Below are 20,731 nucleotides of genomic sequence, written 5' to 3' on the forward strand. Positions count from 1 at the left end.
GGACAGGGGACCTGCCCCAAGCTCGTCTGCATCCAGGTCAGAGCTGGATACACGGGGTGACAGGAAGGCCGAGTTGTCCCGCTCTCCTCGAGTTCATGTCTCATTGGGTTGAATACACACCTTCGGGAAAACCCGAGAAAGAAGATGGTGGAAGAAGACAGCCGGATCTCACAAGTTGTTCTTCGACTTCCAAAGGCTCGCCCCACAACATACAATAATAAGAAATGCTTTTCGGGCTGGAGAGATGACTCAGCGGTTAAGAGCAATGACTGTTCTCCCAGAGGTCCTGAGTTCGATTCTCAGCAACCACATGGTGGTTCACAACCATCTGTAATGTGGATGCGCACTAGGGACGAGCTATGGGTGCCAGCGGTAGGCGGTCCGTTGTTTTTGTCACCTGTACTCACAACCAAGACAACTCTGGGACAAACCCAGCATCTCTCTTGCTGTGTCAAATAAACTCTTCCTCGGTGTTTGAATGTGTTTACAACTAGGTTTTGAACATTTACTGTGTCCGTGGAGGCCCTTGAGGGGTGAAGTTCCCAAACCACACATCTCAGGACACAACAGAATGATCTTAGAGAGATCTAGAAGGTAACACAGACACACTTGTCTGGGTGCCTTGCCAAAAAAATAAAAAATAAACAAAAAGCAAAAAACAATAACAATGAAACAAAACAAACAAAACCACAGTCGTGCCCCCTCCCCCCATTTAGTCTGGTCCAAGAAGCAACTCTTATTCCTTATTTACATGATACGACTTCCTCCTGAGACCAGCTTTATGGCCCTTTGGGTATAGAGAGAACTGGCAAAGTGCATGCAAAAATTATCACAGAGCCGGAAATGAAGCGGTAGATTCTGAGCTTATGCCAAGATCCGAGCTGCTGCATCGAGTCCACAGGAGCACTGGTATCGTCGTTATTACAGGGATTGAGGAAAACAAGGCAAAACAAATAAACAGAACAGGCCGCGTCTCTGATCCCAGCACTCAGAAGCAGAAGCAGGTGAATCTCTGTGAGTTCAAGGACATCTACAGAGTGAGTTCCAGGCTAGCCAGGGCTACATAGGGACAGCTGTCTTAACAAAACAAAACACATGAAATAGGGTTGTAGACGTGGTCACCCGACAGTTTTTATCTAGTTTGCGCAAAGCCCTTATAGACTACATAAATATTCCCCGCACAGAGGAGGTGGAGGGCAGGAAGGTCAGGAGCTCAACATTTTCCTTTGATACTTAGCAAATTGCTAGCCTGGGCTACATTAGACCTTGTCTCAAAGAGCAAGTAGGGGGAAGGGAGAATAAGTAAAGCTATTTTTTTCTATATATAGTATTTTATTTTTCTAATTGTTCTAATTTAATTTTTCTTTTTTTTTTTTTAAAGATTTATTTATTGTATATGAGTACACTGTAGCTGTCTTCAGACACACCAGAAGAGGGCATCGAATCTCATTACAGATGGTTGTGAGCCACCATGTGGTTGCTGGGATTTGAACTCAGGACCTCAGGAAGAGCAGTCGGTGCTCTTAACCACTGAGCCATCTCTCCAGCCCTAATTTAATTTTTCTAATCGTTAGGTATTATACTCTTGTTTTTTTAAAATATTTATTATGTGTAATAGTGATTTTGCCTAGATGTATATAAATGTGGCAGTGCACACCTTTAATCCCAGCACTCAGGAGGCAGAGGCAGGCGGATCTCTGAATTGGAGGCCAGCCTGATCTACAGAGTGAGTTCCAGGACAGCCAGGGCTACACAGAAAAACCCTCCCTCTAAACAAAACTAAACAGAAACCAAAACTAGCTTGCTGAACCACTGAACGCACACAGGAAAAGTGATTATGTATCGAGTGAAACACTGAAACGTTGGGGGCTACAGACGCAGCTCAGTGGTTGAACCTTCTTACCTAAGACCCAAGTTCAACTTCCAGTCAGGCGGCTCATACTTGGCTATAACACCAGCTTCAAGAGGCCAGGCCCTTGAAAACAGCAAGAGGAGGCTTACCTTGGACCCAAGGCCAGGCTGAGTATCATGAGTTCCAGGCCAGATAGGAGTACATAGTGAGACCCTGGGTGGTGATTTGAATGGGAAACGTCCCTCTCAGGCTTTGGAACACTTGGCCCCCAGTTGGTGACATCATTTTGGGAGGTTTGGGTGGTATGGTCTTGCTGGAAGCCAGGGTCTTGCTGGAGGCCAGGCTTTGAGATAAAAACCCACGACCACCACTCACTGCATGAGGTTGAGACACCAGGCAGACCTCTGTCAGCTGGAAACGCCTAAACACAGGAACGATGCCGGACTCCGGAGGAGAGAGGGGGCCCTGCTCCCAAAGGCAGCTGCCCACTCTAGATCCCAGCTCTGAGGGACTCTGATCCCCACTGAGCCCTTCTGTGCCTCTCATTTTCTCCTCTGCAGAATGCAATGCTAACAGAACTCAGAGGTGTTCGGAGAACCCAGTGCAGGGCGGAAGAGGGCACCAGGGCTGAGACAAGCATGGTGTCTCCCTCTGTATCCACAGCTATAAAAACAGGTAATTGACAACAACCAGGAAGCAGTTGGAGTCATGACTCTAGAGGCTAGAAAATCCAGGAGGGACGGACCACCACCTAGCCAGGAAGCCATCTCACTGAGCCATGAGGAAGGAGGGCAGGAGCCACAGCTGGAGGGCAGGGGCAACTTCATTCTGGACAATCAGTCCACCCTGGAAACGAGGACGTGGAGCTCTCAATGAGGTAAGATCAGAGACAATGCTGCATTGGCATGGCTTTCCAAATTATGAGGAAAATATTCAAATCATAGAGTGGATTGGACCTCAGTAACACACACACACACAAACCTTACATGCACACAACATACACACAACACACACACACACACAAACACACACATACACACACACAAACACATACACACACACAAATCCTACATGCACACAGCATACACACACACACACACAAACACATACATACACACAAACCCTACATGCACATAGCATACACACACACACAAACCCTACATGCACACAACATACACACACACACCATACCCACATAAGCATACCCCCCACCACATACACACCACACACATAACCACACCCCACACATGTACACAGCACACAGAGTACATATACATAACACACATACACACACAAACCCTACATGCACACAGCACATACACACACATACAAACCCTACATACACCACACACACATACACACACACATACACACACAGAAACCCTACATGCATGCGTCATACATACACACCATACCCACATAAGCATACCCCCCACAACACATACACACTACACACACATAACCACACCCCACACATGTACACAGCACACACATACACAGACACAATACATGCTCTACATATACCCAGCACACACCACAAAATCCCACAAAACATGGTTAGTCGTGATGAGATTTACTTAATAAATAAGTATTTATTTATCGGGTTAGGTGTTCTACACTGTATTCCCAGGCACTGTATGAGGCTCTGAATACATCTGTGAATGAATCAGAGATGAGCCTACCCTCCTGGGGCTCACACTCCAGAAAAAGAGCAGCCAGTCAGCATGGTTAGTTGTTCTTCCCGCTGCTGTGATTGACACCTGGCAAAACAGACCCTAGGGAGGGAAGGGTTTATTTTGGCTCATCACTGGGCTGGGGGTTACCCATCACAGTGGAGGGGGCTTGCCGGCAGGGACATGAGGCAGCTGGTCACGTCATAGAAAGTAGAACCATACATGAACAGTGAGACAGCAATGAGTGAAGCTTATTTCTTTTGTCCTTATTTACTTTCTTGTCTGGAGGCAAGGCCCTACCTCTAGCCCAGGATAGCCACAAGTTAACGATGTGGCTGGAATTTACATAAACTCATGATCCTCCTGCTTCCAGCTGATTGAATACTTTTAAAATTAAAGTTATATCACGGGGTTGGGGATTTAGCTCAGTGGTAGAGCGCTTGCCTAGCAAGCAGAAGGCCCTGGGTTCGGTCCTCAGCTCCGGAAAAAAAAAAGTCATGTCACGCATGGGGGCACATGCCTATGATATTATCAACGGGGAGTCTGAGGCAGGAGGATTATGAGTTTGAGCTACTTAGAGAAGTCTTGTCTTTAAAAAGCAAAAACCCAGTTACGGGGAAGATCCTATCTCAAGTGAACCAACAAATAAAATAATGGGATAAAATTTAAAATGTCGGAACTGTAAGTAGCAGGCATGGTGATTCTTATCTTTAATCCCAGCACTCCAGAAGCAGAGGGAGGCAGATCTCTGGGAGGTTAGGGCCAGCGTGGTCTTCATAGCAAGTTCCAGGACAGCCAGGGTTCATAGTGAGACCCTGACTCAAAACCAAACCAAACCAGAGTAGAACCAGTCTGAGGGTTCTGTGGTGAAAGTGCTCACCAACCTGCAATACAACCTGGACAGACTCAGCTCAATCCCTGAAACCTGAGTGTGGACCCAGAAGCCAGGGGAACTGGAGGACAAGCATCCCAAATTGTCCTCGGACTCCTTATGTGCACCATGGTAAGCACCCCCTACCCATGCTTAAACATAAAACAGAACAAAACAGGGGTTGGGGATTTGGCTCAGTGGTAGAGCGCTTGCCTAGAAAGTGCAACGCCCGGGGTTCAGTCCCCAGCTCCAGAAAAAAAAAAAAAAAAAAAACCAAAAACACTCAGTCATCAAATAAAATAATATAAAATAATAAAAAAAAGAACAAAACAAAACAAAAAAACAAGCAAAACAAAAACAGAAAGGAGAGAAATGTCTTGGTTAAGTTTTGTTTTGTTTTTTTTTCTTTTTTTTCCGGAGCTCGGGATTGAACCCAGGGCCTTGTGCTTCCTAGGCAAGCGCTCTACTGCTGAGCTAAATCCCCAACCCTGGTTAAGTTTTTATTGTTGCGATAAGATGTTATTTGACAGCAAGCATTTAGGGGAGGAAAGGGTTTATTTCAGCTTACAAGTCTCAGATAACAGTGTCCATCACTGAGGGAAGTCAGGACTGGAACCTGGAGGCGGGAGCTGCTGCAGAGGCCATGGAGGGTGCTGCTTACTGGCTTGCTCCCCCATGGCTTGCTTGCTCAACCTGCTTCCTTATACCACCTAAGACCACCTGTCTGTGGGCACAACACCCTGAGTATGTTGGGCCCTTCCATATTAATCAGCAGTCAAGAAAATTCATCAGAGGCTAGCCCCCACGCCAATCTAGTGGGGACACTTTCTCAATTGAGGTTCCCTCTTTTCTAATGACTCTAGCTTGGGTCAAGTTGACATCAAACTAATCAGCAGAATGAGGCAAAAATAAAATAATTTTGAATTAATTATTATTAAATACAATATAATATCATAATAATATAATGACTATATAATTATATAATAATTATAATAAAAATTCATTTTAATGAAATACCATGTAAATTACTTTAATTTTTTTTTTCTTTTTTCGGAGCTGAGGACCGAACCCAGAGCCTTGCACTTGCTAGGTAAGCGCTCTACCACTGAGCTAAATCCCCAACCCCTACTTTAGTTTTTTTTTTTTTTTTTGGTTCTTTTTTTCGGAGCTGGGGACCGAACCCAGGGCCTTGCGCTTCCTAGGTAAGCGCTCTACCACTGAGCTAAATCCCCAGCCCCTAAATTTTTAACTTAGTTAATTTTTTTTAGTTCATTTATTTTCATCTTACGTGAGTTAGTGTTTTGCCTGCACGTATATCTGAATGAGGGTGGTCAGTCCACTGGAACAGGAATTACAGATGGTTGTGAGCCACCATGTGGTTGCTGGGAATTGAACTCAGGACCTCTGGAAGAGCAGTCACTGCTCTTAACCACTGAGCCATCTCTCCAGCCCCAACTTAGTTATTTTTTTTTAAAGAGATTTATTTATTTATTTATTATATGTAAGTACACAGGCGCTGTCTTCAGACACACCAGAAGAGGGCATCAGATCCCATTACAGATGGTTGTGAGCCACCATGTGGTTGCTGGGAATTGAACTCAGGACCTCTGGAAGAGCAGTCAGTGCTCTCAACCACTGAGCCATCTCTCCAGCCCTAGTTATTTTTTTTTAAATGTGTGTGCTGGGGATAGAATTCAGGGTTTGTGCCTGCCAGGGACTTGCTTTACCACTGAGCTAACATTTCATCTTTTTTTTTATTTTAAAACTTAACACCATTTATCAAAAATAACACCATTTCAACAAGAGGTCTCAAAGTTCTTGGTAGCCTCGTGTGGCTGGTGCTGAGAACGAACCACACGTGGAGAGGGGCTTGCAGGTAGAGGGCATGGTGGACTGTCGCACGCTTGGCTCACTAGGGACATTGCTTGCTGCTGGCCTGGAAGTTCCTCCTCTCCCTCCCCCACTGCAAAACTTAACCCTGGCTCCAAAGAACCCTGAAGGTTCTGGAAACAGCCAAGTTTAGGGGCAGCTCTCTTCAGCAAGAAAAGGACATAGGAAAGATGAGGGCCAAGCTCCCTGGGCCCAGCCAGGATGAAGTGAGAGAAGGGTGAGCCTGTTCCTAATGGAAAATGTGATACTTTAGTAACAGGTTTGGTATTTTTGTTTTTTTTAAACAATGAATTTATAGTATGTAGCCCAGGCTAGCCCAGAACTCCTTGTCTGTGTGATATATTTCTTAAATTAATGAGAAAACTCAAAAGGATAGAAATCACTTATTCACACATGCAAAAAATTGTACATGGATGTTCCTAGCAGCTAAAACATGGGCGGAACATATATAATTTGCCGTCCATGGATGCATGGGAAAGTGCCAGGTCTCCTTGCAACAGTATCTGTCATTCACTATGGAAGGGATACATGAGATCCGTGCTCTGGGTGAGTAAACTTCCGGTACTCCATGGCTGCCAGAGGCTGGGCTAGAGACCTGCATGGGGACTGGCTGCTCAGCAGATGTGCAGTTTCTGATGTGCAGACGATAAAAGTGTTTTAATGACCGGACGGTGCACTACAGTGCTGGGATATGCTCAAAGCTGCTAACACACTGTATTTCATAAGGCAGCAAGATGGCTCTGCAGGTATCAGTGCTGATGGCCAAGTGAGGCCACCTGGGTTCCTTCCACAGGGTGGAAGAGAGAGAGGTGATTCCTGAAGTTGTTCCCTGACCGCCACACTGGAGCTGTCACACACACACACACACACACACACACACACACACACACACACTCAAAAAGATTAAAAAGTATTAAGTGCTTTTGTTAAGTAAGACTGATGAAAATGATACTTGAGAAAAATGAAAATGGTGCTTGGGGCTGGGGTGCTGGCTCATGGTAGAGTCCTTGCCTAGTGTATACAAGGCCCTGGACTTGACCCCCAGTATTTCAAAAACTGACTTCCGTACAGGCCTGCAATCCCAGCACTTGGGAGGTAGAGGCAGGAGGATCAGAAGTTCAAGGTCAGCCTGAATGACACAGTAAGACTGTCTTGGAAAACAATAAATATGTGTGTGTGCGCACAGACACACAGAGAGATACATACACACATTGATTAGATACACAGACATACAGACACAAACACAGACAGACACAGATACACTCACACACACAGATACATATATACATAGTTTAGAAACACAGGCACACACACATAGACACATACACAGACAGAGACACAAAGATACACACACATACTCACACATACAGATGCACAGACACACACAGACACATATAGACACATATAGATTAGATACACAGACACACAGACATATACACACACAGACACACACACAGATACATAAACACACACAGAGAGACACATACTCGCACACACACACACACACACACACACACACACACACACATACGTATGTCCCGGTTGGGATCACACAATGATAAGAAGCAACACATCATAACCCAGTACAATCCTCAACACAGACGTTTGAAGTGCTAAAACACAGGCTTTACCCCGCCCCCCCCCCCCCCCCCCCCCGGGAAGCCTAAGGTTGGGCTAGGATGGAGGTGCAGTGACTCCCTCCAGGAAATATGACCTAATTCTGCCCTTGAGAACTGGCCCAGTGGCCCAGAGCTTCCTACTGTTCCAGGGGCCCAAAGAAACACGCTTTTAAAGTTCTACGCCAGGAGGAAGGCATCTTGGGCAGTGGGACCAGCGCTGCTCCCAGAGGCCTCCTGGCTCCTGGTGCCTCTCTCCCTGCGCCCCTGGTTCCCGCTCCACCTCCCCCACCCGCCCTTCTGCTCACTCCCAATTGCAAGCCATGGCTCCCGGTCCGGTCCCTCTCGCTGCTGTGAGGCCTGCACTTGCAAGGCTGAAGTCCAAAGTTCAGTCCCTTCGCTAAGCACACGGATAAATATGAACCTTGGAGAATTTCCCCAGCTCCAATGTAAACAGAGCAGGCAGGGGCCCTGATTCACTAGCCGCTGGGGCCAGGGTTGGGGGTTGGGGGTGCCCACAGGGCTTGACTAGTGGGATTTGGGGGAGCAGTGGGTGCAGCGAGCCTGGTCCGTTGACTGCCAGCAGTAGACACCGGCCGTGTGTGGGGGAGGCGGCTAGCTCAGTGGCCTTGGGCCGCGTGGCCTGGCGGTAGAGGAGCCATGGTTTCTAAGTTGAGCCAGCTGCAGACGGAGCTCCTGGCTGCTCTGCTCGAGTCGGGCCTGAGCAAAGAGGCTCTGATCCAGGCTCTGGGGGAGCCCGGGCCCTACCTGATGGTTGGAGATGGTCCCCTGGACAAGGGGGAGTCCTGCGGTGGGACTCGAGGGGACCTGACCGAGCTGCCCAATGGCCTGGGGGAGACGCGTGGCTCGGAAGATGACACGGATGACGATGGGGAAGACTTCGCGCCACCCATTCTGAAAGAGCTGGAGAACCTCAGCCCAGAGGAGGCAGCCCACCAGAAAGCCGTGGTGGAGTCACTTCTTCAGTAAGGATCCCACCCTGTCCCCAGCACCCGGGCAGGAACTCATAGCGGCCCAGTCTATGCTCCCTATGCTCCGGGCAAGTTCCATTTCCCTCCTAGAGGCTTTGGGAGCTGTGGTCTTCAGGCTGGTGGTCAAGGGGTTCTTGTTGAACCTACCCCTCAGTTTGGTCCTACGTACCCCATACCCATGGGCTTCCTGTTTGCAGCCACGTCCTTAGGAAACCGGGACAGGCCTGAGGTCACTTTGAAACGGAGGACAAAGGAAGTGAACCCCAAGAATATGGTGGGAGAACCAGCGGGTGGTAGAAATCCTTCCCCAGGGTGGTCGCCTGTGGCTCCCACAAATTCCACCTTCTTTGCTAGGGGGTCAGAGCCCAGGTTTAGGGACCCGAAAGCGTCTGAGGAGGCTGGGCTGATGTTGGCGTTTTAGGGGATTTCCTGATCTGCCAGGGCCTTAAGCATGTGGCTGGGTACGCCTGGATTTCTTACCTGAGGCAGATGGAGCTGAGGGCTGGCAGCTTCCATGCATGGCCAGGTGCCGTTCCCTCCACCCCCTGACCCCAACTTGGTCAGATAGCAGGTTTAGAGGCCTCCCCATACCAGCCCTCCTCATCTGTTGTCTGGCTCCCCATCTCCTGGAGTGTTGGGTGGGTCCCAATTTCAATGCCTCCCCTCTCCTCAGCAAAGCCACCCTGGTTACTAATTACCCATGCGCGCTATTATTTCTTTTGTTTTATAAATTTATAAATAGCAAAAGGCCCTGATAAGGCCTGTGATCATTAACTTGTAGGGACGGTGGCTGGGAGATGCCCAGTTGGGGGGGTGGAGAACGGGAACACCAAGGTGGGGGAAAGGTAACTTGGGGGCCGTGGGGAATACTACCACCCCCACGTCCCAAAGCCTCCACAGTTTCCTGAGATTATCACCCAGTTTCCTATTTTCTTGTGGGGTTTTGCGGTGCCTAAATCGCCATGATGTAGAGATGAGCCCCCCAGAAGGAAGCGGTTAATAAACCAGCTTTTCAGATAGGGAAACTGAGGCTCAGATTGGGGAAAGAGCTGTGAAGGAGGGGCCTGAGGGCTGGCTGAGGAGTTTGGGGACAATCTCCCAAGAACACTCCGGAAGCAGCCTCTTTTCTGTCCAAGGTCCTGATCCTGACTTGGGGTGGGGGAGGGCTGGTGGATCCCGGCATTTCTGGAAGTGTCGCAGAGCCTCCCAGGGCCTTAGGCAAGGGGCAGAGGAGCAGCCAGGCCCCCTGACTTGGCAGAAAGTGGAGGGCAAAGTGCTGCCTCGCTGCAGGGGAGGGGCAAAGGGCCAAGTATTACCAGAACCAGGGCGCAAGGAACCTGGATAGGGTGGAGCTGGGCCTGACCCGTTCAGGGGCCCCAGGTGGGACTGGGGGCTTAGTATGAGGCGGAGGGGCCAGGGAGGCCAAGAGTCTTCTTACCTGGCTAGGTAGGACCTCTTGTTCAGCAGCCCCCATGCTGGGGGCCGTGGGGGTTGAAGGGGAGCTTGGTCCACAGCAGCTGGAGCAGAGGTCAAAGTGCTTCCTTGGGGGTAACCAGAAGAATCCCGGAGGCAGAGGGGACAAGGGCGGTGAGGAGGAGGATGAGAGGGAAGAAGAGGGCTGGGGGAGCTGGGGAGAGCAGAAGAGCCAGGAAAAGAGAGGGTCTCTGAGCAGCTTGATGAAGGGGCAGGGGAGAGAGGCTGAGCTGAGAGGAGGCTGGAGCGTGTCCCTCCCAGGTTGCCTTTCTTTAATGCTAACAGCGAGCTATTTGCTTTCCATTTAAATTCGAGATGTTGCTATAAATTATCAACCAGCTTCTTGTTCCTGCGGAGTTTATAACTAACTACCCGGGTTACTTATTGTTCAGGTAACAAAGGGGACCTGAACATGTCCCCAGGGACAAAAAGTGGGGGCCTCTAGTTTCAGGACGGGGTGGGGGGAGACTCTGGGGAGAGGGCTGGAGGACCCCTGAGGAGGGCCTGGCTAGTGGGCAAGTTGAGGCTGGAAGGGTTGGTAGAAAGAAGCAACTCCCCATGGTAGCTGTTGATTCCAAGGTCTACCTTTGGAAGATTTGGAAGAGGGAGAGGTGGGTCTGGGGTCTCAGGTCCCACCCCCACCCCCACCCCATGGCGTTCGAGGCCACCGCAGACACCTCAGCTCTCCTCCTAGAGCCCCATCCTTTGTCTACCACGTGACCTTGGGCAAGACCCTTTCCCTCCCCTCCCTCAGGGTCAGCAGGTAGACAGAGTAAAGGCAAATTCTCTTAGTTCTAGTTCTATCCCCTCCCCTCCCCCTAGCCTCCCTACGCTCACTCGCTCATTATCCCTTCTTTTGATCCCTCATGCTGGCTTTGCAAGTCCTGGATGCGCGCACACTCAGCGCTGCCTGCTCCAGTCTTCCTGCGCGGGACCCACTTCTCCCTTTCTCCTTGGCTCTGAGCATCTTGGCCTCCCTCTCTGCATGGGGCCGCCCCTGCTCCTCTCTCCTTTGGTGCTCCCTCTTAGTTTCTCCTGCCCCCTAATTGTCTCTGTGTTCATTCCTTGTCTCCTGATTTGAAAACATCTTCAGGGGGCTGGGGATTTAGCTCAGTGGTAGAGCGCTTACCTAGGAAGCGCAAGGCCCTGGGTTCGGTCCCCAGCTCCGAAAAAAAGAACCAAAAAAAAAAAAAAAAAAGAAAAGAAAAGAAAGAAAACATCTTCAGGGGAAAAGCTCGTGATGTCCGCTCCTCTCCCTCATCCAGCCATAACAGACACCAGGCATGAGTGAGCTGAGCGAGAGACTAGACACCCCCCCCCCACACACACACATATACACATCCACGCACCTCCTACTCCTCCCTGGGGGAGCTCTTGGGACCCAGAGTTCTATCCTAGAGGCCCTTGCAGGACTTTCCCATTTGCTAACTGCTTAACCCCCAACCTTGCTGTTTCCTGATGCCCCCAGTCCCAGCCGAGCAGCCGCAGGATTCTCCCAGCCAGGAACTCAGCAGCTGGGGAGCAGGCCGGATGCTTCAGCGGACAGTGCCCTGCCTTGGTTCCCAAGCCAGCTCTGTCCCTTTGCAACCAGTTAGGTGGGCACCGTCCCTGAGTCCTAGTTTCTTCTGCAGAATGCTGAAGACAGCACTCAGCCACAGGTTCAAGAGTACGGCCAGAAGCTAAGCAGGATCGCATTTGAATGGTCCCATTTCACAGATGAGCAGAGGAAGGCTCAGTGAAGTAAAGGGACTCGGGTGTGTGCGACAGCTTCATCTGTGTCAGCACAGTTCCATGTTGTCTTTGCACACTCACCATCCCCCACCCCCCACCCCCAGACAATCTTACTGCTCAGCTTGGCAGGAAAATCCTTTTCTGTGCTGAGCTTTGAAACTGGTGCTTAGAGATGTTCTAGGGGTTGGGGATTTAGCTCAGTGGTAGAGCGCTTGCCTAGCAAGCGCAAGGCCCTGGGTTCGGTCCCTGACTCTGAAAAAAAAAGAAAAGAAAAGAAAAAAAAAAGAGATGTTCTAAACTCAGGTTTCCCTCTGGACAGTTTCTAAAACACAAGCATATGTGCACACACATGCATGCACAAGTATGCACACACATGCATAAGCATACACATGCATGCACACACAGGGACAATATATACATGCAAACACACACATGTACATACACACACCCTGACACACAGGTAGGCACACACAAGTAGACTCACAAACACACATGCATACACACAAATACACATTCACACACACACACACACACACACACACAAGTACATGCATACACTGACACATACTACCCCCCAGACACACAGGCAGGCACACACAAATAGACTCACACAGACACACATGCACACACAGACATGCACACACACATGCATACTCACACATACTGACAGACAGGCACAAGCACACACAGAGACACAAGCAGAAGCATGCGAGCACACACACACAGACACAAGCAATCATGATCGCAGGCACGCATGCACACACACACACACCACACACACACCACACACACACCACACACACACACACATGCAAAGCTGGGCCTCAAGTATGCTAGACTAGCCTCAAACTCAATGTATTAAGGATGGCTTTGAACTCTCAACCCTCCTTCTTTTGTCCATCAGACCTGCCCCACCACACCTGATTTGTTTTGTGTTCTGATTTTTGAAACAGAGTTTCTTTGTGTAGCTCTGGCTATCCTAGAACTCAATCTGTAGTCCAGGCTGGGCTCTAACTCAGAGATCCACCTGCCTCTGCCTCCCAGGACCTGGGATTAAGGTGTGTGCCACTAAGGCTGACTTATGCCCAGTTTTATGTGACTCTGGGGCTGAATCCTGAGTTTCATGAATGCTTACAAACTGAGCTATGTCCTAGCCTGGGAAATAGGAAACATCTTTAAGTTTTTTTTTTTTTTTTTTTTTTTCCGGAGCTGGGGACCGAACCCAGAGCCTTGCGCTTCCTAGGCAAGCGCTCTACCACTGAGCTAAATCCCCAACCCCAATAGGAAACATCTTTAATCTTACTCTATCAATGAAAGAATTTGGGGACACAGATGTTAAGCAATTCTTCAGAGAGTGGGTAGCAGAACTGGGATTTTTTTTTTTTTCTCAGATCTAAGCCTGTCCCTGGGCTCCAACTGAGAGTTCAGCTTCCTCTCTAGAGGAGTGGCCCTTCAGTCTTGTCTCTTAGCTCCAAGGCTCTGGGTACCAGAGAACCAAAAGCCCAAAGCTGGGGACAGAAGGGCCTTTGACTGGAGTCTGTTTGACTCCAGAGTTGGGCAGGGAAGCGAAGGGCATCTTTTTCTGGGTTCTGCTGTGGGGACAGGGACACACAGGACCACAGTGATGATGTTGAGGTGGTGATGGTGGTGGTAGTGCTGCCGATGGTGGTGGTTCTGGCGATTTTGTTTTTCATATACTTTTTTTTTTTCTTTTCCTTTTTTCTTTTTTTCGGAGCTGGGGACCGAACCCAGGGCCTTGCGCTTGCTAGGCAAGCGCTCTACCACTGAGCTAAATCCTCAACCCTTTTCATATACTTTTAAAGACCTCATGACCCTTCAGCCTCAGTCTCTCGAAGTGCTGATTACAGGCTTGTGCCACCACCGTGCCTGGCTCTCTCCGGCATTTTATAACCACTCTGTGCGGTTGTTAAAGGAACTGTTTAAAGAGCAGATGTGATGGTGCCTGCCTCTAATCCCAGCCCTGGAGAGGTAGAGGCTGCTGGCAGGATGTGTAAGCGTTCCGGGCCAGCCAAGGTTATGTAGTGAGAGCTCTCAAAGTCCCTATGAGTTTGAACACTTGTGCTTCCGTTCAAATGCTTGCCTTCTGTTTGTAAGTGTTTCCGGTGTTTGAGGAGGGTGGTTACTGTATCTGTTATTTTATTTGACCTAGTATAGCAAAAATAAAGAGACAGAGATGAGGAAGTGAGAGAGACCTTGACATATAGGAAGAAGAAAGGGAGAGAGGAAGAGGAGGAGAAGGGGAGGGGAGGGGGAGTAGAGGGAGAAGAGAGAGGAGATGAGGGGGAAGGGGGAGGAGTATGACAGCGCGGGCGGTATGAATCAGAGACAACTAGGCAGTATGTAAGAAAAGGCCTCCCCCGCTGGCCCTTGCTCTTGTGCTGAGAGCTAAGCGATCCAGGCTCTTCCTACAGAGGAGGGAGGGGAGCGGGGCGCGGGCTGCCCTTGCTAGAGCAGGGCGGCCACCAGATAAACATGTTTGCAGAAGCTCAGGTTGGACTTTGTCCCTAACTTCCCTCCTAGCCCTGATTGGCACTCAGGGAAGGGAGGAGGGGGTGGGGCTCCAAGAGGCCCCCATAATGGCTAGGGGAGGGGGGAAGCAGCTGGGGTCACCAGCGATGAGAAATATTCCTGAGCCCCAGTTACATCCACCTGGGACAAGGTTTCACCTCTCTGAACCTGAGTTTTGTCTGAGGAGGAGCCAGTGTTCAAATCGAGCGTACTTCCTGGGTTGAAAGCGAGATTCAGGCAGCTCCCAGTGACCCCTAGGAGCCATGCATTCATTCATTTATTTGCTATGCCAGTTTAGATTACTCGGTCCACTTTCCCTGTGCCGCTGGCCATCTGGGAGCCACAAAGAAGTCAGAGAGTCTAAGCCAGTGGCCCTCAACCTTCCTAACGCTGTGACCCTTTAATACAGTTCTTCATGTTGTGGTGACCCCCAGCCATAAATAATTTTGTTTCTACTTCATAACTCTAATTTTGTTATTTTGTTATGAATGGTCATGTAAATATCTTTGTTTTCCCCCTGGTCTTAGGCCACCCCTGTGAGAGGGCCGCCAGAACCTCACAAAGGGGTCACAACCCCTAAGTTGAGCACCCGGGGTATACTCCGCCTCGCCTCTGAGAACAGCGTTATTGAGATGCAATGTCTGAGGCACACCTGGCTCTGGGGACCGAAGCAGGGGTGGGGTGGGGGCGGGGGAGCTATAGGGCTGGCTTCAGAGAGCTGGGGGCAGGTTTCAGTTTGCCTTTGGTTTGAAATGTTAGATGCCTGTCCTCTGTATCTCTGAGTTCCAAACCTGCCCAGTTCAACTGGGTGGGGGCTAAAAAAAACTTTTTTAGTTGCTTCGGCAACGAATGGGTACAGATTGTGTTTGTTTGATGGTTTGTTTTCTTGTTGCTTTTTTGTAACCACTAAGTGAGACGTTTGATAAGCACTGCTGTTGTTAAGTGGAGCTGGTTTGAGCAGGTTACGTGCAGGCTCTCTGTAAGTCCCGGCCTACCCACTATTAATGTTTGAGGCTGAGTCCCACGGGTGCAGCCCCAGCTGTCCTGGGGCTTAATAGATAGACCTGGCTGGCCACCTGCCTCTGCCTGGGATTAAAGGTGGCACTAACAGGCTCCAACAAAGATTTGTTTATTTACTATCTATGCATTTGTGTGTGAGCATGTCCGTGTGAGTGACTGCCACCCACACACATGGCTGTTGGTAGGGGCCTGAAGAGAGTAGCAGACTCCGGGGAGCCGGATTTACAGGCATTTGTGAGTGACCAGACATAGTGTTAGGATCCAAATTCTGGTCTTCGTGATTGACCAGCAAGTGCTCTTAAACGCTGGACCATGTCCTTGGTTCTGGTTTTTTGAGATAAGGTCAAAATATGTACTTCAGGCTAGCTCTGAAGTCTGACTGAAGGCTAAGGTCACTAGATTACGTAAGGAATTGAACACATGTAGTTTTTATATCTACTGGGGTCCTGAAAGCGCTTTCCTAATGATGCTGAGGAGGCTGCATTGTATCTAGTGTGTTACATAATATTATAATGTATCACACACTTTAAAAAAGTTTCTGAGCAGTCTTCTGACATTTCATGGCTACAGGAAAGTGTGGAAAGTGTCTTTTCACACACATACCATGCCCATATCACACACGTATCACAAACATGTGCACACCACATGTACACAAACAGACATACACACAATATAATGAAAGAAATATTTCCTTTGACACAAGGTCTCCTGTAGCTCAGGCTAGCCTTCGTATGTGGCTGATGCTGGCCTTGAACCCCCAATCTCCCTGCATACACCGGCCACATGCTGGGATTACAGGTGTGAACTATCAAGCCAAGAATGTTTGGTGTTTGTTTTGCTTTTTCAGACAAGGTTGGAATATGGAACTCAGGGTGCTATGGCATGGAGGTTTTCCGGCCTCAGTTTTCCTAATGCTGGCATCATATGTGTGTGCCACCACACATAAGCGTGTGTCACTGCAGCTGGCTTCTCTTTCCTCACTTCTAACCTCAAGTGAGCAGCAGGCAACACAGCAGAAACCCCAACAGACCTTCTGTCCTTCTATACAGTGGGATGCAAAGGCTGCTGGGACAGCATCAGTGTCTTTTGTCTCCCACAGCAAGCAATGGAAGCATCCACTTTCTAAGGATGCTGTTCGTCATGCGTGTAAAATCTCAAGCCTCGAGTTTTAGAAACAGATTGCAGAGCCGAGGGGGGAGGGGCACACAAGCTTTCCAGCCTCGTGAACTGAGGTGTATTTACTGATACAGGCATATTGGGGGTGGGTGCTGGTAAGATGGCTCTGTTTGCAAAAGAGTTTGAATTTGATCCTCAAGACCCGCATGGTGGATGGCGACAAACAGCTACTATAAGTTGTCCTCTGACTGTCGCATGTGTGCCGTGGCACCCATCTTTCTCTGTCTCTCTCTTTCTCTCTGTCTCTCTTTCTCTGTCTCTCTCTTTCTCTGTCTCTCTCTTTCTCTCTGTCTCTCTGTCTCTCTGTCTCTCTGTCTCTCTCTGTCTCTCTCTCTCTCTCAGAGAGGCAATTCATTGTGCAGGCAATCTGTAAACACACTCCCTCCTTTCCATCAGGGAGACCAGCAGTGAGGACAGGATGGAGCTATGACCCTTAGGTGGTCTCCTCAGGGACGCTCCCTGCCCCCAGAGTGCAATTCTGGCTCCCAGGCACCCATATTTGCAGCAAAGATACCTCTGTACACTGAGTTCTAACACCATGCGCCTGGGTCTCGACTTCAAGGCCTCCCTCCAGCCCAGCGCTGTGGGAGAGCAGATAGGTTGCTGCCAAGGGTGTACTGCAGACTTTGGGCATTTTAATTAACCCTGTGTGGTTTCTGCCTGGGCTATACTTAGAGATGGCTGCTGCTCTGGGTGGAATTGGATTCTGCTGGGCTAGCCCTGTCGCACAGTCCTAACCCTTGGGCAAGAGGGCGAGAGACACAATCGATCCAAGGTCTCTAAGCTTCGGTGGTTCTGATGGCAAATGGGGACAGTCCATATTTCACAGCCTTTCTTTGTCTCAGGGGTTTTCCCCATCCATGTATCCATCTGTCTGTCTGTCCTCCGCTGTCAACCTATTGATCCATCACTCCACCCACATCCAGTTACCTATCCACCCATCCATTTGTCTGTTCCTCCACCCATTCAACCACCCATCCTTCTACTTAGCATCTACCCATCTATCTTAGTCAGGATTCTATTGCCGTGACGAAACATTTGACCAAAAGCAATTCGGGGAAGTAAGGTTCATTTCATCTATGTTGTACTCCATCATGCAGGGAGGTCAGGGGAGGAGCTCAAGGTGGTGGTGGGGAAATGGGGGGGGGGGGGGACCTGGAGGCAGAAACTGAAGCACAGGGCGTGGAGGAACAGAGTTTGCTCAGCCTGTTTTTTTATACGCCCCAAGACTGCTTGTCCAGGGGGGGGCCCACCCACAGAGGTCTGGTCCCTCTGACATCAATCATTAATTAAGAAAATGCCACACGCTGGTAGGATTTGCTGAAGGAGGCAGAGGCAGGAGGATCACGAGTTCGAGGCCAGCCTGGGCTACACATTTAAGGGGTTGGGTATTTAGCTCAGTGGTAGAGCGCTTGCCTAGCATGCGCAAGGCCCTGAGTTCGGTCCCCAGCTCCGGAAGAAAGAAAGAAAAAAAAAAAAAAAAAAAAAAAAAAAGAAAATGCCCTAAAGTTCTGCCTACAGATGAATCTTGTAAGGGATTTTCTCAATTTGTGGTTCCCTTCTTCTCAGATACCTCCAGCTTGTGTTAAGTTGACTGAAAATAGCAAACAGCCAAACAGGTCACCACCCACCCATCCATCCATGCACCCACCCACCCACCCACCCACCCACCCACCCATCCACCCATCCACCCACCCATCCATCTACCCATCCACCTACCCACCCATCCACCCATCCATCCACCCATCCATCCACCCATCCATCCATCCATCCATCCACCCATCCATCCACCCATCCATCCACCCACCCACCCACCCACCCATCCACCCATCCACCCACCCATCCATCTACCCATCCACCTACCCACCCATCCACCCACCCATCCACCCATCCATCCACCCATCCATCCACCCATCCATCCACCCATCCATCCACCCATCCACCCACCCACCCATCCATCCACCCACCCACCCATCCATCCACCCATCCATCCACCCATCCATCCACCCATCCATCCACCCATCCATCCATCCATCCATCCACCCATCCATCCACCCATCCATCCATCCATCCACCCATCCATCCATCCATCCACCCACCCATCCACCCATCCACCCACCCATCCATCCATCCACCCACCCACCCACCCATCCATCCATCCACCCACCCATCCATCTACCCATCCATCATCCATCCTTCCATCCATCCACCCATCCATCATCCATCCTTCCATCCATCCACCCATCCATCATCCATCCATCCATCCACCCATCCATCCACCCATCCATCATCCATCCTTCCATTTATCCACCCATCCATCCATCCATGCACCCACCCATCCATCCATCCACCCACCCACCCACCCACCCATCCATCCATCCACCCACCCATCCACCCACCCATCCATCCATCCACCCATCCATCCACCCATCCATCATCCATCCTTCCATTTATCCACCCATCCATCCATCCATGCACCCACCCATCCATCCATCCACCCACCCACCCACCCACCCATCCATCCATCCACCCACCCATCCACCCACCCATCCATCCATCCACCCATCCATCCACCCATCCATCATCCATCCTTCCATCCATCCACCCATCCATCCATGCACCCACCCATTCACCCACCCATTCACCCACCCATCCATCCATCCACCCATCCATCCACCCATCCACCCACCCATCCATCCACCCATCCACCCACCCACCCATTCATCCACCCACCCACCCACCCATCCATCCACCCACCCATCCATCCACCCACCCATCCATCTACCCATCCATCCACCCACCCATCCATCTACCCATCCACCCACCCATCCATCCACCCATCCTTCCATCCATCCATCCATCCACTCACCCATCCATCCATCCTTCCATCCATCCACCCATCCATCATCCATCCTTCCATCCATCCATCCTCCACTCACCTCCCTGTGTATCATCCGTGGTATATTCTGTGTCAGGTTCACTTTGGCTTCTGGGAACCAGACAGTTCTTCCACCATTACGGTTGTTTAAAGCTCACTTAAAAGGCTGGTAAGATGGTTCAGCAGGCAGAAGCACTTGCTGCAGAAGCCTGGTGGCTTGAGCTTAATCTGCAAGATCCATGTAACGGTGCAAGGAGAACTGAGCTCCACACACATATTGTAGTGCATGTGCACATGCGGGCACACACTCACATACTCGTCACAAAGCATCATAGACACTTCCAGGGTCAGCAGAGAGAGGATCCCTGAGCAACTCATAAGTTGACGGGCCTCCTTACTTGGCTGGCACAATTTCCCGAGGAAATCTGCTCATGTATACACACGTGTCCTGGTATGGAACCCGAGTACAAGTCCTACCCACAGAGGAGGGCCCTAGTCTCCAGAACCCCAGCATCGCCTTAGGGGTCAGGAAGGGCCATTGAACAGACCCTGTCCTTGCTCCCCTCCAGGGAGGACCCATGGCGCGTGGCAAAGATGGTCAAGTCGTACCTGCAGCAACACAACATCCCCCAGCGGGAGGTGGTGGACACTACGGGTCTCAACCAGTCCCACCTGTCCCAGCACCTCAACAAGGGCACCCCCATGAAGACGCAGAAGCGGGCCGCGCTGTACACCTGGTACGTCCGCAAGCAGCGAGAGGTGGCTCAGCGTAAGTAACGACCCCAGCCTGTGTCCTCCTCCCTGGCAAGGGCTCACGGTGGGGTGGCCCACAGCTCTCTCCACAGCCCATAGGGTGAGAGCGTTACCCCCTCCCCCATCTCGTAGATTCGTGAGACTGAGAGGTACAAGAAAGGGGTCCTCGGACTTACCGTGCATTCTGCACGAGGTGCCGAGGGAAGGGAGCGGATGGGTCTACAGATACACACACTGGGTTGCTCCTTCCAGAAACTCACGGCTGGATGGGAGAGGG

General features: G+C 50.2%; 1 protein-coding gene across 2 annotated transcripts in view; it reads left to right on the top strand.

The window, feature by feature from the left end:
- Positions 1-1,338: 1,338 nt before the first annotated feature.
- Positions 1,339-20,731, top strand: part of Hnf1a (HNF1 homeobox A) — a 34,287-nt gene continuing 14,894 nt past the window's right edge. The window contains exons 1-2 of one of the 2 annotated variants that reach the window (XM_039089095.2): positions 1,339-2,729; positions 20,271-20,470. In XM_039089095.2, coding sequence (XP_038945023.1) covers positions 2,725-2,729; positions 20,271-20,470 — 205 coding nt within the window. In that variant the 5' untranslated portion in view covers positions 1,339-2,724. Of the gene's footprint in view, positions 2,730-8,412; positions 8,889-20,270; positions 20,471-20,731 lie in introns of those variants that run through there. The other variant, NM_012669.1, reaches the window with a different exon arrangement.

Source organism: Rattus norvegicus, chromosome 12 (assembly GCF_036323735.1).
Source record: "Rattus norvegicus strain BN/NHsdMcwi chromosome 12, GRCr8, whole genome shotgun sequence".
In the NCBI taxonomy this organism is placed as follows: Eukaryota; Metazoa; Chordata; class Mammalia; order Rodentia; family Muridae; genus Rattus; species Rattus norvegicus.